The 26,350-nt window shown below is 30.6% G+C and overlaps 1 protein-coding gene across 4 annotated transcripts in view; it reads right to left on the reverse strand.

Moving 5' to 3' along the window:
- Positions 1–555: 555 nt before the first annotated feature.
- The window catches only part of LOC143916818 (uncharacterized), a 30,314-nt gene continuing 4,519 nt past the window's right edge, over positions 556–26,350 (reverse strand). The window contains exons 1-9 of one of the 4 annotated variants that reach the window (XM_077438064.1): positions 16,196–16,228; positions 15,864–15,985; positions 12,835–12,944; positions 10,439–10,585; positions 5,890–5,966; positions 2,595–3,119; positions 1,372–1,477; positions 1,075–1,193; positions 556–998 (exon numbers count right to left, since the gene is read on the reverse strand). In XM_077438064.1, the coding sequence (XP_077294190.1) occupies positions 879–998; positions 1,075–1,193; positions 1,372–1,477; positions 2,595–3,119; positions 5,890–5,966; positions 10,439–10,585; positions 12,835–12,944; positions 15,864–15,889 (1,230 nt within the window). In that variant the 5' untranslated portion in view covers positions 15,890–15,985; positions 16,196–16,228 and the 3' untranslated portion in view covers positions 556–878. Of the gene's footprint in view, positions 999–1,074; positions 1,194–1,371; positions 1,478–2,594; positions 3,120–5,889; positions 5,967–10,438; positions 10,586–12,834; positions 12,945–15,863; positions 15,986–16,195; positions 16,229–26,350 lie in introns of those variants that run through there. The other 3 variants (XM_077438066.1, XM_077438063.1, XM_077438065.1) reach the window with 3 other exon arrangements.

The following is a 26,350-nucleotide window of genomic DNA, read 5'->3' on the forward strand; positions in this document are numbered from 1 at the left end:
CGTTAGAATGCCCACCTGCTTAGTGATCCAGACAATAAAAAGCCCAGATGATAAAACGTCCAACCGAAAATCGTCCACCCTGTTAAAGGTCCAGCCACAAAAAGTCCGAAAACAAAATATAAAACATAGATAAAGTAATAATGTTTAATAAAACGCTCATATCATCTGGGCTTTTTATTGTCTGGATCACTTAGCAGGTGGGCATTCTAACGGGTGGATCTTCTTTCGTGGTGCCCTTGTCGTTGGATCTTATAGCATTGGACCTTATGTCGTGGAACCGTTTAATGTGCACGCGCAGAATACGGGAGGAAAAGCCTGTTCCTCTTGTTCCTGTTGTATCCTGCTCGCGAAAATTAAGTGAGTATGTACGACGGGGAGAGAGACCCCTTTTTTATCTTTCGACTTAAGATCTTTCGATTTTCGATCTTTGCCTTCCGATATTTGCGTTTTCGGGCGTTTCACTTTCGATTCCGTAAGGTAGACCCCTAAAAATAGTCTCAACAAGTTCGCAGATAGCATTTGAATATTAAAAAAAAAACTCTCAGCATAGATTTTCGTGGGCTTTATTTGATAATAAATAATGAAATACATAATAATATTTTTTTGTACAATTTTAATTGTTATTAATTTTTTATTAAAAAAAATATTTTTTTAAGATTATTTTATATTTTTCGCTTAAGCGTTTCGAAGCGTGTTTCACATTGGCATTTCAAATTCGGAACATATGATATGTTTTATTAGTCGACGAGCGGTTAGGTGCGGTGAAGAAATCAGCACATTTTCATATTAATTTTTAGGTTCGTTTCTAAAGCTATATGATGAAAGAATGAATTGAATTTTATCTGTGATAGGGGATGATGTAGTGAAGATTTTAAAAACTAATATTGACTTCCACCGCTAATGTCGTCGAAATGTTGTGTGCCCGGAGGTGCCCTGTATCCAGGATAATTGTGTGGGAGGGCATTTTGGGCGAAGAACGATCCATAGTCCTTCTTTACCTACAATAAGAAACAAGATTGAAGTACATGTTTTGCAACAGATAATACTGAGTGACTCAATAGAATGATTACTAACTTTGCGAGGTCTGCAAGCTGGTCCTTTTGCAAGCGACACTCGTGCATCATTTTCTGCAGCCACTGCTTCTTTCACTGATTGCGGAGGCCACTTCTGATCTCCACGCATGTTTACACCTCCTGATTGATTCATAAATACATATTTTAGTAAAAAAATACACTTGAAAATGATAATTTTGACCTTTCGTTCACATAATGAGCTTGTTTTTGGTTCAAATTAGGTATTTTTTACAAGGTTTTTATTTTAGGATTGATTTGAAAGTTCATTTTGTGTGCATTGATGGTTCTTTGTATTTACCTTTGAGAGAATTCGTGGCTGGTTGACTTGTTATAAGTGGTGGTGGAAGTTGATGGACAGGGGCTACGGGGCGAAGTGCTATCGTAGCTGGGGGTGGCTCCACAAACTGAAAACATTTCCAATGAGTGTATAATTTTTTGGAAGTCAAATTTGAGATTTATTTTGTTAGGTGAAGTTATTTTTTTATATATTTTTCTAACTCTTTTTTGGATTTGTACTGAAAACTTCACAAAATAAATTCACAACGGCATTATATGTATAAAGAAGTATGTAAATGAAATTTTTGCATGCTTCATACCAAAAAAGTATTATTTTTATATATAAATTTTTAATAGTAATGAATTATGTATTGATATTATTATGAACTTTGACTTGTTTTTTGTACTGAATGAAAAAAAGTGTTATTTATAATAATAAATAATTTTATTATATTATCAGTACTATTAGAATATCACAAACAAAGCAAGCATATGTATGTATGTATGTGTATATATATTTATAATATAATAGTTTTATTATTTAATTTTTTTATATCACAATGTCAGAGTTCATAAAATCTTAGGTTTTCTATTTTATTTATTGGAAATATAGTATGTTTAGAGAAAATTCATTACACTGTTATGATTTGATTTAATAAATAGTTAAAGCAATCAATTTGCCGTTCAAAATAAGTAAAAATAAATTGTTTTATATTAAAAACCAATATTCATGCTATAAAACCATTATTTTCGTTTTCCATTCCGTATAATTTAATAATAAAAAAATCATTTAATAGTTGACATTGATTCTAACGACGTATCCGTCTGGTTGACAGGTTTCTCAAATGTTTATCTTGTAAATATTCATCTGCAGTGTAGACGTTGCCTTATTTCATTTCTACAAATCTTTCTCAGTCTTTTATGAGATTATGCTTTACTCAATCAGCGGAGCAATATTTGCGCTAAGCGATTAATAAAAAAAAAATCAATAACAAATGAAAACCATATCACAACAGTATTTAGTGGTGATACATTATATAATTAATGAAAAATAATCACAAAAAAAAAACAAAAACCAAATTAATGTTAGTTGAAAATATCGCCTATTATACTTTTACTGAATCGAATTGCTCCACTGATTTTCGAAGCATTCCTTTGACCAAAATGTATTTGAGTTATCACAAAAGCCTACACAACAACAAATGACACATACAATTTAGGCGATATTTGAGAAACACTGCGTACCTGGTTTTGGATGGGTGCGACTATCGGAGTTGGGGACGATACAGGTGCCCAGCCTCGAGGGCTCTCACCAGCAGTTGGCGCAGCAGCTACAGGACCAAAACCAGGTGAGGAGCTGGACTGGACGAAGACTGGGGAGAAGGTTTGAGACGGCTGGTAAGGAGGGACGTAGGGGTTCAAAGGGACGCAGGGAGCTGGAGGGGCGACCGGACCGAAACCTTTCGGAGCAGGGCGCGAAAAGGCAGAAGTTTGAGATGGAACCTTCTGAAGAGCTTCAGGAATCGGAGGTGGAAAGGTCTGGGTCGGCGTAGAAGGAGACAACGGAGAGCGAGTGCCGAATGCTGGCTGTGGAGATAAGGGTTTCAGCTGGGGCGATTGGGGTTTCACCTGAGGTGATAGAGGAGAGAAGTTGGCGTTGGGTTGGATTGGTGTTGGAGAGTAGACTTTGGATTGAGGGGGTGCGTACTCCTGTTCGATTGGGATAAGCCGGGATAGGGCTGGAGATTGGATGAGCTTGACAGGGGCTGCCTGTAACGCCACCCGCACGTATTAAATTCTAATTTATACTATTTTCAATTCAACAATATGTAATATAATAAATATTCTTAAATAAAGATAAGTATTTCATTGAATTTTTTAATATTTATTTTATTTATATCAGTCTGTGTTGAATAAATAATGGCATTTTTTATAATCAGTACAATCTATCAAATAATAAGATAAGCTGTTTTATACTGAATTTCGTCCCGAAGACACTATGAGACTTCATCGTAAATCGTACACAATCCAAAAAGCTTCAGATGTGTTATTAATAGTCATTTATAAAGAGTAAACATAAGTAATAAATGTATTGATAATGTCTTTTGATGTTATAAATAAGTTCAACTGTAATTTTAACTCTTTTCACTTCGTTTGGTCTGAAAGTTATGCTATTGTTACGTACGCCGCGGATTGAGCGAATTGCACTTAGACCAACGGATATCTGTTATCGGATTAACTAAGTGCATGCACTTACTTCCAAGGATTATATCTGGACTTTAAGTGCATTTAGGCTAAACAATGACCGTTATTAGTTTTTTCTCAGAATCAGTACGGGCAGACCCAATGTCGTGGAAATACATATCCGAATACGTGACTATACAACAGGTAAACAGATTAGACGTCCTGAGAGATCGACCCTTTATAAGGCGGTACGTAGGCGATATCATGTCATTCTGGACTGAGCACTGCCAGTGCGTGTATCTCGTTAATCATCAATAAATGCTGTGAAACGACTGTTGGCCTTTTACTTGGATCCTCCACCCACCCCTACGCAACACTATGTATGTTATACGAATCGGTCTCCGTGACGAGGCAGATTGTTAAATTACAGAAAACGCAAATATCGGAAGGCAAAGATCGAAAATCGAAAGATCTTTCGACTTAAGATCTTTCGATTTTCGATCTTTGCCTTCCGGTATTTGTGTTTTCTGTAATTTAATATTCTGTCTCGTCACGTAGACCCTATAGGAATGTACCTTGTAAATGAAATGAAGTATAATTCAGAAGTGTTCATCTACAATGGATATACATAATCTGTCTCTTAGTAAAAGAAACATTATATTTGAAGACGAATGAATGAGCTTATAATATATGTTGATGGATTTGAGTTTTGAAGAAAATCTAATATTGCCTAGATTTGACCTAGTTATCTCAGTATCGAATAATATTTTATTATTTGATGTATATATATAGTATAGAAAATTTAATCAAATTGTGATTGTGATTTTAATTTAATGAGTAGATGGCTCAATTCCAAATAAAATTGGGTGCCACATATCTACAATAAATCTTACACGTTAAGATATTTATCGAAATGTTTTTTTTATCAAAATACATGGAGAATTTTCTTGTATAATAAAAAGCTGCTGGTATTTAAAACATTCGACATTGAGTAATATGTACAAATGGACTTATGTATGTAGTAGGGATCCTAAATATTCGTCGACTTCAACTATTCGAATAGTAAATCGAGAGCTATTCGAATATTCGAATATATTCGAAAATTTAGAAAAATGGTAATTACATACATATGTACATATGTATGTACCAAGCAAAAATTTGAATGAATCGTCTTATCATTGTTGCCATTGAATTCCACCTCGTTTTTACAGCCAATAATAATTTAAATTTTTTATTTTCTTTTTTCATAATGATTTCTTTTAAAAATTTATATTTCGCCGGTGACTTCTTAAATATTCGTACTATTTTTCTGATGTTTTCTAAAATTTCGTAGAGATTATTATCGATCGAAAATTGATTTTCTTCAAACATTTCCGTATTTAATGAATAAAAATCCGTTTCTTCACATGTAGACATTTCATCTTCTTCCTTATATTCATTTTCTTCATAATCGTCGGCTTCTTCGTCATCACTCTTTACATGTTGATTTTGTGTATTAAGTTTATAAAAAAAATTATACACAAATAATATTCGAATAGTTGATAAAATATTCGAATAAAGAATGGCTGAAAAATCAGACGAATAATTCGAATACTCGAATATTCGAATATTTGATTGGGATCCCTAGTATGTATGTAGGTGTGCAAAAGTGATCCAACCCACGTTTGAAATATTTCGAGAAACGCAGCTACAAACTCTTTTATGCAATATACTTGTAACCTATAAAATTTAGAGATAGTTGCCAAGATGTACATACATACAATATAAATACTGTATTTTTTTACAAAAATATAAAAAAGTGGGTTTAATCCTTTTGGCAGAACTGCTGTCAATTGTAAATAATTTCAATGTACACATTTTGAGAGCTTATTCAGTATAATATGTATAATATATATAAAAAATGCCATTATTTATGGAACGCACCTGTTGATTAAGTTTCTGTTTTTAAAACAATATATACAATTGAATTAAATCCATCGATTAATACAATAATAGTATTACAAAAATAAAAGCACGTTTAAGTGAATTATTTTTAGTAAAGCTAGAATTTGTTTGAAATATACGTAATATATAAGTACTATTTACAATTGTCCCATTTTTTTTTTAATATAGTTAGTATAATTCGATGAATCTGATACGATCAATTAATATTTCGTTTAATTCAAATAGTTTTTGTAGATCACTTCAAATGATTGTAAGATGCTGAGATTATTTAATAGAAATTGCATACATTCAATCATAAAAAGTGATCTATAGTTTGTTCAATATATTTTACAAGATTTTAAATTGAAATAAATTATTATAATTAGTACTCGTTGAGGTGATGTACGGCTTGCTTGATTAGTTTAAATGTTACCTGTCTTACTGGAGCTTCTTGTTGAGCTTCTTGTCCGTCTTCTTCAGGTGGTGGTGGCCACGCAACTCGTTTTAAACCTTCAAACACAACACTATTTAATACAAATAACATGACTTTTGGTTATATTTCATTCAAAGTACATATATGCTGCCGAATATATATGAAAAATATACTCTGAATCAAAGTCTAGTTTGTATTTAAAACAAGACACAGTTTGTTCTATTTGACCAAACATATCATGTATTGATTCTGATTTGTCAAATGAATGTTTAAAACATAAATATTACAACCAAATGTAATAATCGATTAGTACATATGTATAATATTATACAATACATACATACGTAAAATAATAATACAATAATTGCAAAAGCACAAAAAACCACAACGAACCCTGTTAAGGTTAATGTTAAAAATACAATCACTCAATGGTATGAATTTTAAATGAAAATTAATCAATTATGTATAATTGTATCACATTAATATGTCATCTTGCTTATTTAGTTGTGAAATGTTGGTTTTATTTTTTTGTTCCAATATATCGTCGCCCATAATTAACTATTTGGCCCTGACCCAATTTATTATACATATTATATTTAGCTGCATGGCCTTATTTATTTTATTAATGAACACATTGAATAGGTTAATTAAATACAATGTAATGTGACAATAAAAAGTATGAAAATCCACTTTTGAGGCAGAAATATATTATATTTTAATTAAATGGTACTAATTTTAAAATGAATACACAATTTAATTAAAAATTTGACGATTTTGAAAATGAGTTGATGGTTTGTTTATATCGCTCGTTCAAATCTCTCACACTTTGTGAAATGTGCTTTATTATGCACTAAATAATTTTGAAACTGCTTAAAAAAAATTGACGATTTACGTACATATACAAAACCAAAAAACGATTTAGCAATTAAGTGAAAGTTGAACAACCATACTAAAGTATTGAAAAAAAGAACAAACTAATACAAATACAACACTCGGACTTAAATTCAATCGCATTTACTTTTACGCGGAATGTGCTTAATATACAGTTGATAATTCTATATTGACTTATAATAAAAATTTACAGATTTTTTGAAGGTTTATATAATGATAATAAAACAAATTCAAAATCTAAAAGTTTAATTCAAGTGTTTGAAAAAAAGTGTAAACTCATACAAAAACAAATCACGTACGTTAAAGACTATTGTATATGTATATACGTCCACGCGGAGTGTATTTTATATGCAGTCAACAATATAAAAATGACCTTAAATAAATTTGACTTACTTTTAGGAGTCAATTAAGTAAGTTAAAATTAATTCCAAATCGAAAAGTCGCACTCAAGTTTCAGCAAAAAAAAGTAAAAGCTCGTATAAAACAAAGCGCGCATGTTACATGTACTTTTACGCAAATCGTGCTTTATATGCAGTTAACAATTTAAGAATGAGCTGAAATAAATTTGACGCACTTTTCAAAATCTAAATAATGATAAAAATAAAAAAATATGGATTGAAAAGTCACGATAAAGTATCGAAAAAATAGTGCAAACTCACACAAAAACAAATCAAGTACGTTAAAGACTATAGTATATAAGTTCACGCGGAGTGTATTTTATATGCAGTTAACAATATAAAAATGACCTTAAATAAATTTAAAATACTCTATGGAGTAAATAAATTAAGTTAAAATTAGTTTCAAATCGAAAAGTCGCACTCAAGTTTCAGGAAAAAAAGTGAAAGCTCGTATAAAAACAAAGCGCGCACGTTACATGTACTTTTACGCGAATCGTGTTTTATATGCAGTTAACAATTAAATAATGATCTGAAATAAATTTGACGCACTTTTCAAAGTCTAAGTAATGTTAAAAATAAAAAATATGGATTGAAAAGTCACGATAAAGTATTGAAAAAAAAGTGCAAACTCACACAAAAAAAAGTCGGTGGTCGGCTAGATTTATTTGTGTGCAACCGTGTCTCTGATGTGAGGCTCTGACTACTGTCAGGAGGTGGTCGCCAGAGTGGAAAGGGTACTTCTGAGAGGAGGGAGGATGGTGGAGAGAGCACTTTAGAAGCGAAATTGGATGGATGAGGAGGAGCAGAGGAATACGTCGGGTTGGCAGGGGCCGGCTAACGTTACAATAAGCAGGTGAGGCGGAATCAAAATAAACGTGACGGTATTAACTTCACATGAACATTTCGGGAATATGCGAGCCCCCACCCAGCATCCGAGAACCCGGAGCTGGTCGGTGGTGGTCTTCGGCATTTCGATGCCAACATTCGGAATGATAGCATGATGATGCAGCGGAAAGTTATCGTGAATATCTAGGAGAAGAGGCTGCGCAAAAATAGGCAGAGAGAGAGACAGGCGATTCCATTCTCATCGAGTCGCTAATCTGCATTCATCGTCGTCATCATCGTCATCATAACACGGTTGCTACATCTGTGAACGCTTGGCAACGAGCACCGTCACGCTCGAGATAAATTAAACGGTTGGAAATGTCTGATTTATACACGAGAGGTTAATAATCGTCGGCGATCTGTCGCCGCGATATTGATCTGCTCTCTGGATTTTGGTTCGATGTCAAAACGTGCCAATTTATTCAAAAACATCTAGTCTTTCTTAATGAGCGCATACCATCAAAGCCTCAATTTTAGTTTGATATGTTCATTTCTTTAATGCATAAATACTCCATTCCGAGCGTGACGCACTACGCCATGTCGAAAACATTTAAACAAATTGCCATTTAATGGAGTTGTCTTGAGAAAGGTTTTTTTTTATTTCCAGTGGTTTCTCATTTGCCGTCTGAAGCGGAAAGAATGGAAAGTAGGAATGGATAATGATGTTTTGGTTGGTAGGTTGGAATTTTTGATCGTGTCAATTTTGTGTGCAATACCAAATTCGGTTAAGAGGAACTGAGCACATAAATAATAGAATTCAAATCAAATTAAATTGTTTCATTTCATTTGCTTTATTATGATAGTTTTTTTTATTATTAGTTGAAATCAACCTTTTAAATAATCTTTCTCGACGTTGTATAATTGCTAAATCGATTTTTCATATCCCAAAAGGGATAAAACATACAAGAATTGCTCGTTTCTTAACAATGAACAGCAATAAAATCACGTTTTTTACTTACCAAAGAGAAGATAAATCAATATTTACTAAGTTTGACTCACTGAATTTGAATCTGATAATAGTTTTTATTTGCTTGTGCTCGTTTAAGAAACACGAGCTTTAATTTAAAATCTAGTATTTCTGTGCCAAAAGTGAGTATTGGAATCAATATCCAGATGTTTTTTCTATTGATTCTGATTTTTTATTGTATAATTAATTATCTAGTAAATTTTCAATGTCTGAAATATATATTTTTTACACTATTTTTACGTAATATTATAAGATAATTTCGCTAGTTTTTAACTCAACCATGTGTATAAGGGTTGGTTTTCAATCTCAATAATTTTTAATTTATCTAAACGTATAATTTGAGTGGAAATATATAATATATAATGTATAATTTGAGTGAAAAATGAAAAAAGTATTAATTACGTATTATTAAGTAAATATTAAGTATTAAAAAGTAAAATTTGAAAAACACAGCAATACTAGATTTTGAATTAAAGACCGCAAAAGCCAAAAATCTATAAAAACTGTCCATTCCTTTAAACGCTATCTCTCAAACGAGAGAAAGCAAAAAAAAAAATCATTACCATATTCGAATTCAGTGGGTAAACATGGATTAGTTTCCGTTCCAGTAATTTTTATTGTTGCTCAGTGTATTATATTAAAGAATGGTATAAGATATATAAAGTATTTAGAAGCAAAATATAAAAAAAAAAAATACATATATAAACTGCAATTGAAATTCAAATTTGAACTAGTAACTGTATATCAGTGTGGTAATTTTAATCACATGGTTGAACAAATTGTGTCAAATCACCACATTTTTATGTTTACAATATGACCCGTCTAACTGTCATCGGTACAGCCGTGTTTGAATTAAAACTTTGGATCAATTGGAAGCATTTAAAAGCAGCTTTGGAATTTGAAAATGTAAATTCACTTTGCTTACTATGGTGTGGAAAATGAAGTTTTTCTGATATTAATTTTTTGAATGTGAATGTATTTATCAAATATTACATTAAGAAATAACGTTTATTATAATAATATTTGGAAGTAAGATTTGAACAAATTGATTAAGTAGAGGAAAACTAGAGTTTTCCACCAATTTTCGTGTACTGTGTTTCATGAGCATTTTAGTGCATTAACGATGCTGTAAAATGGCGTCGGATGACATTGATTTTGATGAGACGATTTCAAACGCATGATAGAACACACAAAGCCATAACATGTAAATAATAACTAAAGATAAACTAATTCGTTCCGATGCAGGTTAGAACAATGTACCACTGCTAATATAATATATAAATATATAGCATTTAATATGAGTGCACGTGAATACAACACGAAGCGATGGCTCTCAAAAAGTGGATACATATGTGTATATATTATTTTACCGACTGTTGGTCATTTTTGCATCACCCCCACCCAATACCTGCATTGATTGGCACGAAAAAACCGGCTTTGTGCGTATTGTTCATGTTAAGTTGATCGTTGTTTGCCACCGGTTTCGGTGGCCAATCGATAAATCGGTCGATTCGTCTTATGTGCGGGTCGGTTTTCCGCCACCCCATCGAATGCCCTTTCGAAGAGGAAAATTGGAAAATTTTTAGTCAAGTTTTGAACTATTGTGAAACGAGGCTGCTTATTTGATCGGCGGTCAACAATCGAGGCTTTGCTTTAATTTTTTACGTATGCACACAGAGAAATGTAATGACATTAATAGAAGTGGCTTTAGGTGTTATATTGTTGTCAAGTGACTGTTGTCCACAGACAATCCTAAATAATTTTAGTATCAGTCGTATTTGACGCTTGATGCTCGACGTATGTCCGATAAAAACTTTATATTACTCGCAAGATGGGCAAGTGCATCGTTAAAAATTGCACGATGCATTCAAAAACACACAATAAACAATATGGGATACATTTTTATAAGTAAATTGATCATTTAAGTAACATATTATTCGATTAACATCGTAGTTTGACAGTTTTTAAAAGTGTCATGGCGATCGCTCGCATTCTACATAAAGTTTCAGAGAAATGTAAAAAATATTTTTAAATAAATGTAAAAACATTTCTCTTGTGGCGCCGAATACTCAATTACATATATAAATAACCAATTATTTAAGTTTAATTAATATAAACATCGTTCATTTTATATTTTTGTTGAAACTATACATTGCACGTTAATTTAAGAGTTCCCAAGGATAGAAAAATACATATTCCTTAATAAATAAATAAATAAATTGTAAATAAATCTTAATCAAAATAAAACACGTATATTTAATTATCAAAAAAGAATTTAATTCTGTAGTAATATGTGATGACCCTGATTCCATATCGCGTAGTTACGGAAACGGACGCTTGTTATTGAAACAAAAAATGGGTTCGAAAGGGCGATTCTATTATTATAACATTTCTCTATATGCACATATCTAATATATAATTAAGAAAGATACTTTGTATGTATGTATGTTTTTTTGGGTCGTAGATTCCTTGACGTTTAATGTAATAAAAAACCAAATGAATATTCAAATAAATTTAAATAAAACAAAACTATTCAAATAAATTTAATAAAATGTTTACTATTAGATTGGCCATGTTTAAGCTGTTTATATTACAAATACTGAGCGGAGCCGGGTAAAACAACTAGTATATAATATATACAAACGTACACATGTGTGTATGTAGTTGAAGAAAAAAGATTGCATATCTGAACTACACATATAATTACCTATGTATTTAAGTTAAATGATAATTTAAAATATATATTTCGTTTCAATACATACGTATATTATAGCTTTGAAAAAAAATTCAATGAATTTTTTCACGGTTTATAAAGAATAGAATATTTGAACACATTTTTGAACTCATATTTGAATGAAAACCTTAATAAATGTAAATGAATACATTTGAGCAGAATACAATCGTTTCAGATAATTATGATTTTATAGTAAAAATATGGCGGCCAAAGTCAAAAATTGATAAATGCATTTTTTTAAGTAAAATATATTCAACTTTTTTTAAGCAAATCTATAAAAAAACACTAACCGTTGACATATTATTTTGTATTTTCACTTAAATAATAATATTTTATGTATTTATTTATCAGGAAAATGGTATTTCTTACTAAATATCTAAATTGCATATATATTGAGTTTTGAAATTCGATGCTTAATTCCAAAAAACTGTTGGTTTAAAACGAAAATTCAATATTAATATAATGGATAATTATTCTCTAACAATGTTCAAGTACAATTTTGATGATGTACCAAATAAATAAATAATATTTAAGTATAAAGAAAAAATCCGTTTCCTGTCATATTTGCAAGGCAAGGTACAGATGGATTTTGGAATTATAATATAATAGATGTTTTTTTTTAATAAAATTTTCAGAAATAATTACTTTTGTCTCAATTGTTGACACGTCAATCCGTTTAATATTTTAAAGCTAACACAGTATAATATTTGCAAATATACAATGACAATTCGTAAAAGCATAAGAGTTATAATAAATTCAAAGCGAAATTCAAAAATAAGGATGTGAAAGGGTTTTGAAGAATTTAAATTGTTATTATACATTTGCATATGGAGTATTCGACAACTAAGCATTTGATATTTATAGGTACATACATACATATGTAGACTTATTGTACATATTTCATATGCAAATGCTTAATACTTGGAAATATAAAAATGGCTATTTCAGCACGATCTTTCATATTATTATTAAACAGCCAAAGCGCTATGTTCAATTTAATATAAATTTGGAATGTTTATTAAATAAAATAAAAAAAAAACAAAGGGGGAAATAGAAGTAATGATACTCACTTCCTGGCTGACCGCTTCTCTGTCTCTGTTCTTCCTCCTCCAGCATCCTCAGCACTGCCGAATTGGCTAAATTTGCAGGTTTCGATGCCATCGGATTGTTAAAGTCGATTCTGTCAAAAGAGAAATCATACAAATGATTAACATTGAACATAACAATGGCCGCCTTGAACTTGGCTCGCCATATATTTTTGTTTTACTTCTTGCGTTGATTCTGGTTTTGTTCGAGTTTCACTCGTACGTTTAATTACATTTCTCCGTTCAGAAAGTCATCCGTTATGTCATTAGGCGTTTTCTGAATCACTTTCACGCGCGTGGGAAAAGCAGTTATGATTTATGTCGTGTTTGTCGGCGTTGAAAGCCTACAAGAAATAGACGAATGACGAAAGTTTCAGTTTTTCTGCAAATTCATTGCAGATCGTTGCCAACATTTTCAGTGTAACGTCATTCGAAGTGATTTACTGGAAAATTTGCGGTGAAACGATTTTTCTTTTGCGGTCTAGACTTTGATGTGTTTTATTAAAAGAACAAAGCCTTCTTTAGCGTGAGGTAAAAACATATGTGAGTTTATTTTTTCAAAAATTGAATTTTAGTTAGATTGAAAATTCAGCTTTAATTACACGTAAAATAAATAATGCAGATTTTGAATTCATAAAATATTTGGCGATGCATTCAATATGACAGTTTAGATGAACTTTTTGGAGATTACATACTTTCATTAAATTATTTGTGAGTTCAAATGACAAAATTTACTTTAATTTAATCTATTTTTTAAAGAAAAAGGTTAATATATCGGAAAACACAATAAGTAGGCGCTAACTAGTAACAAAAAGAGATGATTCGATTTTTACATAAAGATGTGAATATCATTCTGTGTCGAATCTTTAATTAACTCATTACTTTATAGTCTTAAATTAATATTATGTATTAGATGTATTATGAGCATTTATAAGAATTGTAAATAGGTTTATGAGCTCTTTTTCCTATTATGCTGTACATTAACATTAGAATAATATAATACTATGATTACTAATAAAATAAAATTAAAATTGTAAAATAGAAAATGATCAGTAGCTATTAAAATAGATATAAGATGTATTGTGAACGCAATTTCGTAATAATAAAAAGCATTTAAATATCAAAATCAATTAACTCATTGTGAATATTCAACTGTCAAATGTCAATTATTACAATTAATAGATGTTAATCTATGATATATACCATTTTAAAGTAAATAAAAAGTTCTTCTGAAGAAGGAAAGTTGAGAATTCTGACCAAAATAGGATAAGAGGAAAAAATTATATGTATGTACGAGTAAGTATTATATTAAGATATTATAGAATCGACAATGTGTAAGATAAAAACACGAGGAATTGAACAATTGATTATATTCTATTTAAAATTTAGATTAATCAGAGTTATGTTGTATATATGTACTTATACATATATGTATATGTACATATATAAAGTAATTGAATTATAAAAAACCCCTATACTTTGACATATTTTAAAGAGTGCAATCAAGTGTTCGTTTTTAAGACGATATTCGGTATTATTCGATATTCTGAAGTTGTTTTTAATAATATGCTATTGAAAAATATGTGAGTCAAATGTGCCAAAATTGGTTGTACGAATCGCTCGAACTCGTGCGTAATATTTTATCTATATAAAGAGTACATGGCAAACTTCTCGCCATGCAGATAATTTCGCAGATAAATAACAACGATAATGCAGATGGCTGTTGAATAATTGAAAGTGTTCATCGTCCGAGAGTGAAATGGAAACTGTGCCACTTGACCATAAATGGAAAAAGTTGGCGCCTTGAACTTATTACGCCACTGGAAGGTTGTCTCGAATTTAATTCGCAAACTTTTGTCCAAAGACTACCTTTTATATAAGGATTTTATTCAAGAAAGATGAGTTCATCTTGTATAGAATGAAAATTTAAATTGAATTCATCTTAAAGCATTACCATTCAGTTGTAGGTAACATTGATCCGTTAAAGGTAACTTCATTGCCATTATTACAATGTTATTATATATTTCCATTCATAGTAATAAGAACAGATACGTGATTATAATTGGATATTTTTATTAACATTGACACATATTTTTTTAATCAGTTATAAATTATCAATTGAAATGATTCATCTTTTATTAATTAAACTTTTTTTTAACCCAACATTGTGTATTGAATATTTTAAATTTATATGTGTTTGCTCTTAATTTAAAGCAAAATAAATTAAATAAACAAAGGAATGTAACAGTTTAATCAGCAGGTGAATTCGAAAGGCAATGTGAAAAAAATATGAATTTATTTTATGTGATTCATCATTAATTAGGTATGTTATCGTTGAATCAATTTAAAAAAGATTAATAAATATGATACCGATACATTCTTATACATAATTAAAATACAAATACAATTGTATCGAAAGGGTACAAAGGAGAATTACAAAGATTCCTTCTGAACTTAATTCACTTTCTTAACATATATATAACGAAAGATTGAAAAGAATGACTACACTGGATTGAAAAGAATGACTACAAATCTCACTACACTGGAGACGAAAAGTATACATAAGAGGCGACTTAATTGAAGTCTATAAAATACTAAATAATCATTATAAATGTGATTTGTCCAATCTTTTTATATTCAACGAAAACACTCACCTCAGAGGTCACTCGCTTAGACTCCAAAAAGAAAAATCTAATAAATTGATCAGAGATTCCTTCTTTTCAAACAGAGTGGTTTCAGTTTGGAATAGTCTTCCCAATGAAATTGTAATTTTTACTAACCTTAATATTTTTAAGAATAAGCTTGATGTATTTCTTAAAATTAAAGGATTTCTGTAATTCTTCTTTCCCACTATCTTATTTTCCATTTTTTTTATTTCTGTTTCTTGTTTACTTTTTTTAAATGTATTTTGCTTTTTTTTTCATTTAATTTACATATACATATACATATGTATAAATAAAACTCCAAGTATGATAAATAAATAAATAGATAACAATTAAAAAGTCAAATCTCACCGTTGATTCATGGCTAGGCTAGTCATCTTGATTTCAGCCGATTATATCCGAACTGTTTACGATTTACAAAAACAACACAAGAACCACACTCTGTTTATAAACGAATCGACTCTGTATTATATCTGCAAAGTGTTAAAATCAAATTAGACCAGAGAACCAAACACCGTTTACACCTGCGAGCCTCGAACTGAACATCAAAAAAGTTATATTATAACAATATTTTTTCATAGGTTCGTGTCACAGGTGTAAACGATCATTTGTTCGTATATTATATGTACGTTGCACTGTTGTATTATATTTATTATAATTGGTAATGGTAAAGTTTCGCGTACGCGTGCTCTCACTGGAATCGCAGCGGTCAGATTGACTAGAGACGGGCGACACTGCTTGCGAACTTGTCTCGCGAGTGCAGGGGCGTTCGTGGTGGTGATTCATTTAGTATATGAATTTAATGTTAAATTCTTAGACCGTATTAGACCGGTGAATAACCGCCGATGGACGGATTTCATTGTTTGGTATTTTCAGACGAGTGTTTCACGGTGAGTTGTATTTTTGGCGCGGTGCGAATCGATGAGTACGCTCGTATGTATGTATTTGGTGGAAGAAGATCGTAATTATGTTGTATGACTGTTGTATTTTGAGTTGTTTTTAATTATTATTTACTATTTTCAAAATATATATTTTTTATTTCTTATGTTGAAAGTTGTAGTTCATCGTATAAAGTTGTATTATTTTTACGTTCCCGTTTCAAGTGATGGTTGGAGATCAAATAACGTATCTTCAAACCCGTGTCCCCATAAACCAACTGGTGACGTGGTTACCAACGAACACATTTCCTTGACTTACAAAATGGCGCTTCAAACTTTCGCGTCGGTAAAATCATAATTACGGATATTATTATAGGTTTTTTTTTCACAGTAAGCTTCCCGGACATGCATACAAAAAATCCTGAAAGTTCCATCGTAATCGGTTGAGTGGTTTAGGAGCCTATACGAGACAGACAGACAAACCAACAGACATTCAATTTTATATATACGTATATATTATAGATTAGGGATTGTAATTTACCGACAAATTCTGATAAGTTGGTAAACGGTAAATGATTTTTCCTACTACCGGTATACCGATATTTACCGGTAAATGAAAAAAAAAGATTTTTTTTCATGGATTTGATAACTATATCTATGTGGTTACTTTTCCTTATATTCAATTGTAACTTATATTGAATTTTAAAAAAATAAAAATAAATCTCAGGTGGATAATATCATATAAATGCATTTAATTAATTCGTAACAAAAAATAAATTTAATTTCAATTTTAAAACATTAATATTTATTTATTTAAAGTTTGTACCATTTGAAAGTTTCGATGATAATTGAAACAACCGTCTGATCGCATTTATTTTGGTTAGCCTGTGTTGCCAGTGAATTTATTAGTCATGTTTTGACGTAAAAATATTTAATAAAATTCGTAACTTTTTGAGTATTTTGTGTTAAAATTAAAGGCATCTACACAAGGAAGTTATTTATGATTTTATTTTAAAAATAATCACGGAAACATGAAAAAAATGTAAATTTTCTGAAAATAATGCTTTCTCTATACACACATAGGCGTGCTTTGTATGGCGACTTTGAATTCTCATCAAACAGTCAAAACTTACATATGTATGTACAATAATAGACTCAAATAAACTTCAAAAGGTAAATATTAAGCGTTTATTTTTTTAAATAGAAAAAAAAATTCAATTATCTCTCAAAATAGAGGTATATGAAAAAAAGCCTATTTTTCAGAAATGTTTATCGTGATAAATTTATTGGTTGGAGACACAGGACATTGTTTAAAATTAATGATAATCCAAATATTTGGTATCCGAATTTTTTAAAAACCATATTAATTAATATATTACATGTAACATGTATGTACATATGTACGAGTATACATATGTCGTATCAAGAGATGACATTGTTTAATCCCAATTAAATGATTAAAATCTTGACAAAGTTTTTATAGTGAGCAGTCGTGTGGAATTTAGGCAATCAGGTCAGTTTTTTATAGGCGTATCAGAATTCAAAACAAAGTTGAAGAAAATATTAAATTTATAACTTCAGGTACGTCACTGCAATTTTGCCAGCTAGCTCGCACGAGCGTACAGGTGAAGCGACACATTAAAAATAATTTCATTTTAATTACACCTGGGCGATAAAATCCGGTGAATGTAAAACGAGAGTGAATGCGTATATGTATATGTATGTATGTGCATATTTCTAATTACCATTTTTTACTACTACATTTACTACGATTTCCTAGATAAGTTAAATTACAATTTGTCACGCTTCATACGTTGCGATAACATCGTTCAAAATATGCACAGCGTTCGTACGAAAATTGTACATTTCACTGGTTTTATTGGGAACAGTTTATTTTTTGCAAAGTTTGCGTAAATACTGCAGTTGAATTCGAAAGTCGAACGCATACTCTGTTTACACGGTGTAAACGAAATCAAACAGTGCATTCGTTTGAAAAACATATCGGAACATAGCAGTTTATATTCTCATATTAGATCGGAATTTTATAGTGTGATATTGCTATATCGACTCAGTATTTATTGCAAATACACTTTATTATTTATCTTATGTTATGTTTAAAAAAATATTCCTATGCTCAATCTTTTTTTATATTTTAGTTATGTAAATAATGTTTAAAAGTAAAAGATAATGTGTTTCGACATTCAAATCATCTGGAATGTTAATTATTAAGGTTTATACTTCATATTTATACATTTAATGTACAAAAAATTAAAGGAAAAAATAATAAATTGTAATTTCTATACTCATAATATACAAGAATTATTATATATAAAGCTAAAGATTTTAGAACACTACGTATAGATACGAAAATTTAAAGGAAAAACATTGAGTATTGATTCTAATATTTATTTTGAGTGAAAACATTATGAAATTAGACACTAAAGATGAAAAAGAAAAGCAAAATTATTGGATAGAATCTGTTTGTAAGTATATTGAAAGCCTTCAACAGTGGAAAAAGATATTGTATTTGCATTCAGTTACTCTGAATTAAGTCAAATTTGTATGTAGTATCTTAAAAAACGTGAGAAATGATTTGCTGTCGTATATTCATACATTTTGTTTAAAGAAAATATATAGAATATTTATTTAGTTTAAGTTTTTTATATAGAATATTTATTTAACTAATATAATACGTACCACGAATTTCTCTATTATTAATTTTATTAATTAAAAAAATCTGCTGCTGAAATTTATCTTGATGTGTTAATTCTAAGCAAATGCGACAGTACAAAGTTTGTCAAATTGTACATTTCAATTGATTTGTTTCAAACTTTTAAAACTTTCCTTTCCACAATACAATTGTTCAACATCAAGTCCGAACACGGAAAAGGTTAAGTCGAAATTCTAATCTGTAGCCGTGTCGTTTTTGTCCCGGTGAAAATTACACGCAGCCAAAAGGTCACGCATTTTGAAGCGTCACAACTCGACTGCTGCATTTTCACAGTGTCACGTTTAAATGTCATAATAAATACAATCAGCATCCGATTTAATTGGACCAGAAATACCAGCTTTCCCATCATAAATGTGTTTATTTATATACATACGTACATGCAGCTCAGACACCAAAGGACCAAAGTCAAACGTGACAACTTTCACATATCGACAAAAGTGACAGCGCATCATTATGAGTGAGTAGCAATAAAAAATAGTAAAAGTAGCAAAAATTAAAAAAAAACACTATATTAATGCACATATTTTGAATCTTTATGTATGTATGTATGTATTTTGATAGGTAATGCGATACGGGATGTCCTATATCGGGAGTTGACCCAATTTCTTCTCGTTTTGTACCCAACATTTAAAGGCATGCAGGAGTCATATCCTGAGATGTTCTGGTGCAGGACACGTGTTGACACACACTTGGACTATATATTTATATCCTGGACGATGCGATGGGTTCAGCGTCTGCTTCTATTTTGAATCGTTGCAATGCTCCAGCACGAGAATAGCCTGCGTTCCTCGGCGGAGTGTTCCGATGAACCAAAACGATAATGGGACATCTCTGTCCAGTTATCTGGTTTAATTTAGTTCATTGAGGACCATGATCGGATATACATACATATTTGGAACAATTTATTGAATTGAAGCCTATGAAAATGATCAAAAACAATAAGTTTTCATGTAAAACAAGCACAGCTTTGGTTTCAGCTTTAGTTAGTTTCATGTCACTATGCCAATTACCAATACTGGAGCCATTTTTAATATCTAGCATGCCGAATACAGTCAATTAATTTGATTGTATTGCGATTATGCGTTAATCTTTAAAAGCTTTAAGAGCAGATATGATCAGGCCCAGCCTGAAGGTATGTATGTATATGGCACCTCTAGGCAGATTGGTTTAAGCGCCCTCCATTAAATTTTTTAAATAATAAATTTCATGAAATTTTATGTTGAAGAAATATCTATTAAAATAAAAACAAAAAAATTAATTTAATTTTTTTTTATTCAAAATACGCACGTTTTATGTATAAGAATGAGTAAAATACGGATAACTATGAATAAATTCGGTAATGAAGACATTAATTTATATTCAATAATGAATTGAAAAATTTTATAGAGTGACATTTCTTCTGTCGAATATGATTGGTTAAGATATTTAATTTTGAGAAGCAAATCCATCCCTTATATATACATATACATACATATATGTATATATATATATATATATATATATATATATATATATATATATATATATATATATATATATATATATATATATATATATATATATATACATATCTGCTGCATCTTTGAGCCGGCCCTGGACATGATTTAAAGGACGCAGATTGGTAGATTGTAAAGATCTACTTCATTCTGAAACAAAATGTTTTGAAGATGCTGACCTCAACACGGATGAACTGAATGATCTTAGGACAAGAAACTTTATACAATCAGGGTTTGACTCAAAAAAATTTGGAGATTTCCAAAGCCTATTCTCTGCATTATAAATCAAGTTATAAAAGCTTTCAACAACATATCTACGCCAACGGTATTCAATCATTTTTTATTTGCATTTCCAGAAATTGGTTTTAAAGATGAGTTCGATTGCTAGCAAGTAGTAATTATTTATGTAGTTCTAGTAAGGCATAATTACTTGTGATCGAACTGCCAAATAATGTCACAAATAATCGCAATGTTTTTTCGCCATTAATAATATATATTTTGAGTACCCCTAAACATTGATCAATGCTAATCGGGATTATCAGCACTTGTTTTCTACAATGAAAAAAAAAGACCATTCGAAATTAATCAGATGTCTAGCATGACATGCGCGTTTCCTTGTCAAATAACAGAGTTTAATGTTTATCTTATTTAAGATAAACGGCAGCTGGTTTCTTTTGTAGTTTTATGCTTCATTCTTAAAAGTGGTCAGTAGAAACATCTGATTGATAAAGGAGCCATTTTTATGATATTTAGGGCTGTGGAATCGGAACGTTTTGAACGTTTGTTGAGTCGTGTCTTTTTGGATTGAATCTGAAGTGTAAATCTTTGACACTTCGAACGTAATCAGTCGAATTTTGTCTTAATTTTATAAACAAAATATAGAAAAGGGTAGTTTTTTTTTACTCCACTGTTTATTTCTATTGAAAAGTGTATTCAAGTGTAAGTTAAACATTGAATTGAATTAATTATCAGCTCCATAAAGTAGTATGTCCTTCTGTTGGCTGATTCGTGACCACGAAGTCGGTCATCGAAGGTCCGCTACATTTGGCCGGAGGGTTCGCGAACCGGTTGAGATGCAGTTATTAAAATTATATGCAATCGGTTCGCGATTTAACCTTTAACGGGCCGGTGCCGGTAACCGTTACGCGCGCTACACCCAAGTAAGTACGGATCCGTTTGTTACTTTCGTTTTTTTTTTGTTCGCGTCATTTATTTTAGACTGGAAGTCATTGACATTGAATGTGAAATGGTCGAATTCGTGTCAAGAACGCGTCCATCGAGCGATGATTGACGACCGACTGGCATAAGTCATGTCATACAGAGTGGAAAATATAATATTATATATTATAAAAAAAAGCGACAACGTGTCATATTTTAAGTATTATTTGTGTGTTTTCATTTTCATTTTCAAACTGGGTTGGAAAACGGGGACGTCTTTCTTTGATTTGAAGAGTTTCAAATTATCTGAAGGTTTGTTGAATAAGTATGGGAATATTTATACATCAAATTGATGTGTTTTTAACAAATAAATGTCTTTTACATTTAAATGAATTGGAACTGGGTTGGAAAACTATGACGTATTTCTTTTGATTTGAAGAGTTTCAAATAATCTGAAGGTTTGTTGATTTAGTATGGGAATATTTATACATCAAATTGATATGTTTTTAACAAAGAAACGTCTTTTAAATTTAAATGGATTTATTCAAGTACGTTGTACATATGTACATATAATCTAATATATAATTTCGAAAGAGACTTTGTATGTATATATGTATGTATGTATGTAAGTGTTTTTGGTTGGGAGCTTCGTAAACAATACAAAGTTTCTATGACGACAATTCAATTGATTGAATATTATATTTTTTCGATTAAAATAAATTTAATAAAAAAACACATGAATGTTTACTATTAGATTCGCCATGTTTAAGCTGTTTATATACATATAATACAGTCGAAGTGTATTTTCAGTTGTAATATATTCAAAGTGGCGTTTTAGGTCATCCATATTCGAATAAAATTCAACTATTAAATTATATATGTATATACAAGAGCAAATACACTTTCAACAATGTGCGCCAGTTGTAATATGACAGTTGAGTTTTGACAGCTTTGATGTTTTTACGAATGCTTTAGAATTTAACAATGCGTTAATATTTGCTGGGTATTACGGATACAGGTAATTAGTACCGTATTACGATAACTGTAAGAATGTATTCAAAACAAAAATGTGACTAACAAACTCAATTTATTAGTCGAGTGACGTTTTCACAAAAATCCAACCTCTCTATCTAACCTGGTACCAATATATAGTTGAACTGTATTTTCTGTTGTTATCTATTTTGACCAGTTGGAATGTAAATCGCCATATGAATCAACTTACGTGGGTTGGAAGCAATATATTCAAACTAGTCAAAATATATTACAACTTAAAATACATTTCAACTATAACGGTATGCATTTACAACCTTTGAACAATACTTAATAATTTGTTTTCCTTATATTTATCTTTTTCATTTTTGTAAAAATCTATTATTGGACTCGGATGCTATGTACATCCTGTCTGTTGATTTTTCAATTAATAAAATAAAATAAAATAAAAAATAAAATACGCAGCACCTTCTAGGTCCGGTGACTAATAATAATATTTAGATCAGTGGTCGGCAACCTACTACTCGGGGGTTGAAAAAAGTTGTTTTATTTTACCCGGAAACTAAATGAATATTTAAAAAAAAAATTACCCACTCTCAAAAGGTTGCCAACTGCTGTTACTTTAAAAACAGCAAGAATTTTAGGGGTGCCGCAAAAAATGGGCGATTTGGAAACTATCGCATATATTTTTAATAAATAAAAAACTATATACATACATATGTACGTAAAATTCATTTTAATATAATTTTTTTTTATAGTTATTTTATTTTTAATTTTCAAATGAACATAAAAAATGAAAATTTGAATATACATATTGATTTATTATTGCAGAAAAATGTAAATAAGTGCGGCAGATAATTGGGTAATTTTGAAATTATTTAATAATTTTAAAATACTATCTAATATACAATTTCGAAAGAGACTTGTATGTTTGTATTTATGTATGTATGTATGTATGTAAGTTTTGGTTATTAGAATCCGTCACGTTAAATTTAATAAAATAAAAAAATTAATATTCAAATAAATTTAAATAAAATAAAACTATTAGATAAGCCATGTTTAAAGGTCTGACCGCACTATGCGTCAGTCGAACAATACGACACTTCACAACAGTACGCGACCAAATATTGTTTGTATGAACTTGTATGAGACATAACGCACTGCGCGACAGCCGCATGACGTAGAACGACACCGTGCGACAAAGTTGACTTTCCGACCAACTTTGACCCAAGGTGTCGTTCGCAAAATGACGCAGTGCCGTTGAGTTGGGGTCGCCTTGCGACAATTATTCTCCTTCTTTATATCGTGACTTTGAAATAGCATGTAGCCATATCTTTTGGTCTTTCTCGACGGTTCTTCTTCCTCGCATATCAAAGATATACTATAATAGTGTCCGTTTCGTCCATCTTGATCCGAGGTACCGAACGAATGATTGACATAATTTACTGCGTAGTGTCGCATCGCTGTCGTTCAAGTACGGTTTACCTAACATTGTCGCATACTGCCGTGAAGTGTCGTATCATTCAATTGACGCATAGTGCGGTCAGACCTTAAACGGTTTATACTACAAATACATTGTCAAAATTATACAAATATATTTCATTAAGAAATAGGATTTGTTGAGGTTTAAGATAGCTTAATATTATATAGTCTTTTGTGAAAATAAATTGATAACATTCTCAAGAAAAAAAATCGTTTCGTGTAATTGCAGCGTTTTTCAAAAATAACTGACCAATCACAACATTGCTTGGCTACGATTGGCACATTAAATGGCCAATCACAACACGACCTTCATATATCATTTTGCGAATGAATTGTTCTTTCAAAACAAACAACTTCACCTATTTTAAGCCCGTGTGACACACCAGAGTTTGTTCTTTATTGCGACGATTTTCCTTTGCAGTTACGTTACGTTTCATTTATAGAACAAATATGCTTTCGCTCGTTTGTATGTTTTCTTTCGGTTTTTCCGCCATAAAATTAGTTTTTATTACGCGAAACGACCACCATCGATGACGGCGAACCAAAATAAACTAATTGATTGAGACGTTAATAAAAATTAACGACAGTTATTTGCGCTACTCGGTTCCAAAAGGACCAATGTATTTAATATGAATACATACATACACACATGTATACCCATGTGTACATAAGTACATATATAACTTGGATAAATCAGGGCTTTCAGACAGTTAAACACAAATTATTCACAATTTAAGAATTTATTTGTATACTATTTGACAAGTATGCTGTCACAAGAAAGCCGCACATAATCTTTAAAAAAAAAATTCTAAGCGTAAATTTTTGCATAGATGAAAATTTCAAACGAAAAATGAAGTATAAATCTAATATCGACAGATAATTGATTTTAACAAATTCGTATCAAATATTTAGCAAATCTGATTTTGAATTCAAGGCGATTTTTTCCCACTGTTAATACTATTTTATATTGAGTATTTTGTATTGAAACATGTTTATTGGGATAGTGTTCTGGCCACAATATTTTTTATTTTCGTTTAAAAGGGTTAATTAGAAGTGTGCTGAATTTTAAATCGGTAAAATTGCGAGCTTAAAGCTCGTACTAGTATTTACTCGTATTTACACGAATCTGAATTGAATTAATAAGCATAATATATTTACTTTTTATAAGAGAATATGTTTTTATTAAAATTATGTCTTTTATTATTATTATTTTTTATTATTTTATATCAATTAATCATGCACAATCGCCTAACAGATTGCTCCAAAGTGACGAGTGAGTGTGCTAAACGGATTAAGAGCAGAATAAAAAATACACGAATCACAGAAGAAAAAAAAAATGCATGACGTGATTAGTAATTGATTCTGAGTTTGAATTGGTCAAAATCTCGAATTAGAATTTTTGCATGATCACAAAACTTCATAAAAGTAAATATAACAGCCAAGTCAACAGTTATCAACTATTAACTGCTTAATTGTTTAATTGTAAAAAATTGTCGACCGAGGAAGCGGTGCAGTGAATGAAAAGACATATGACAAATGTCAATGGCACCATCCAGTGACTTTAAGCAACGGGGGTCTCGAGGAATGGGAGAATTAAAATATGCCACATTATATAAATAGCATATATTTACGTTTGAATTTTACAACTTAATACAATTGAATGTTTAAAGCATTCAGAACGTTAACACAATATAACGTTCAATAAGGAAAGTATATGTAGTTAAGAAATGAATAGAAAAGTTCTTGATGAAGAAAAAAAAAATTGATTGGAACAATTTGAAGGAGGATATGTTCAAGTTTTAGTAACAATATAAATTTTGAAAGAAATTTAAATAGAAATATTAATATTTGCTATATTTAGTATGTTATTCAGAAGTCCAGTTAAATTGTTACTAGTTTGCGTGTACATTTTTCATCGGAAAACTCATCCAAATTTAAAAAGTCTAGAACAAATGTTTCAAATTTGGCAAGGCCGGAGTTTCGGCATTATCAGAGGCCGTCAACCGATGATTTCACGCATTTTTTCGGTATAACTTGGCATAAACATTGCGCGTATGAGTCGGCGAGCTTTAACGAGAGCTCTCTGACTGACGCGACAGATGG

Source organism: Arctopsyche grandis, chromosome 9 (assembly GCF_051622035.1).
Source record: "Arctopsyche grandis isolate Sample6627 chromosome 9, ASM5162203v2, whole genome shotgun sequence".
NCBI lineage: Eukaryota > Metazoa > Arthropoda > Insecta > Trichoptera > Hydropsychidae > Arctopsyche > Arctopsyche grandis.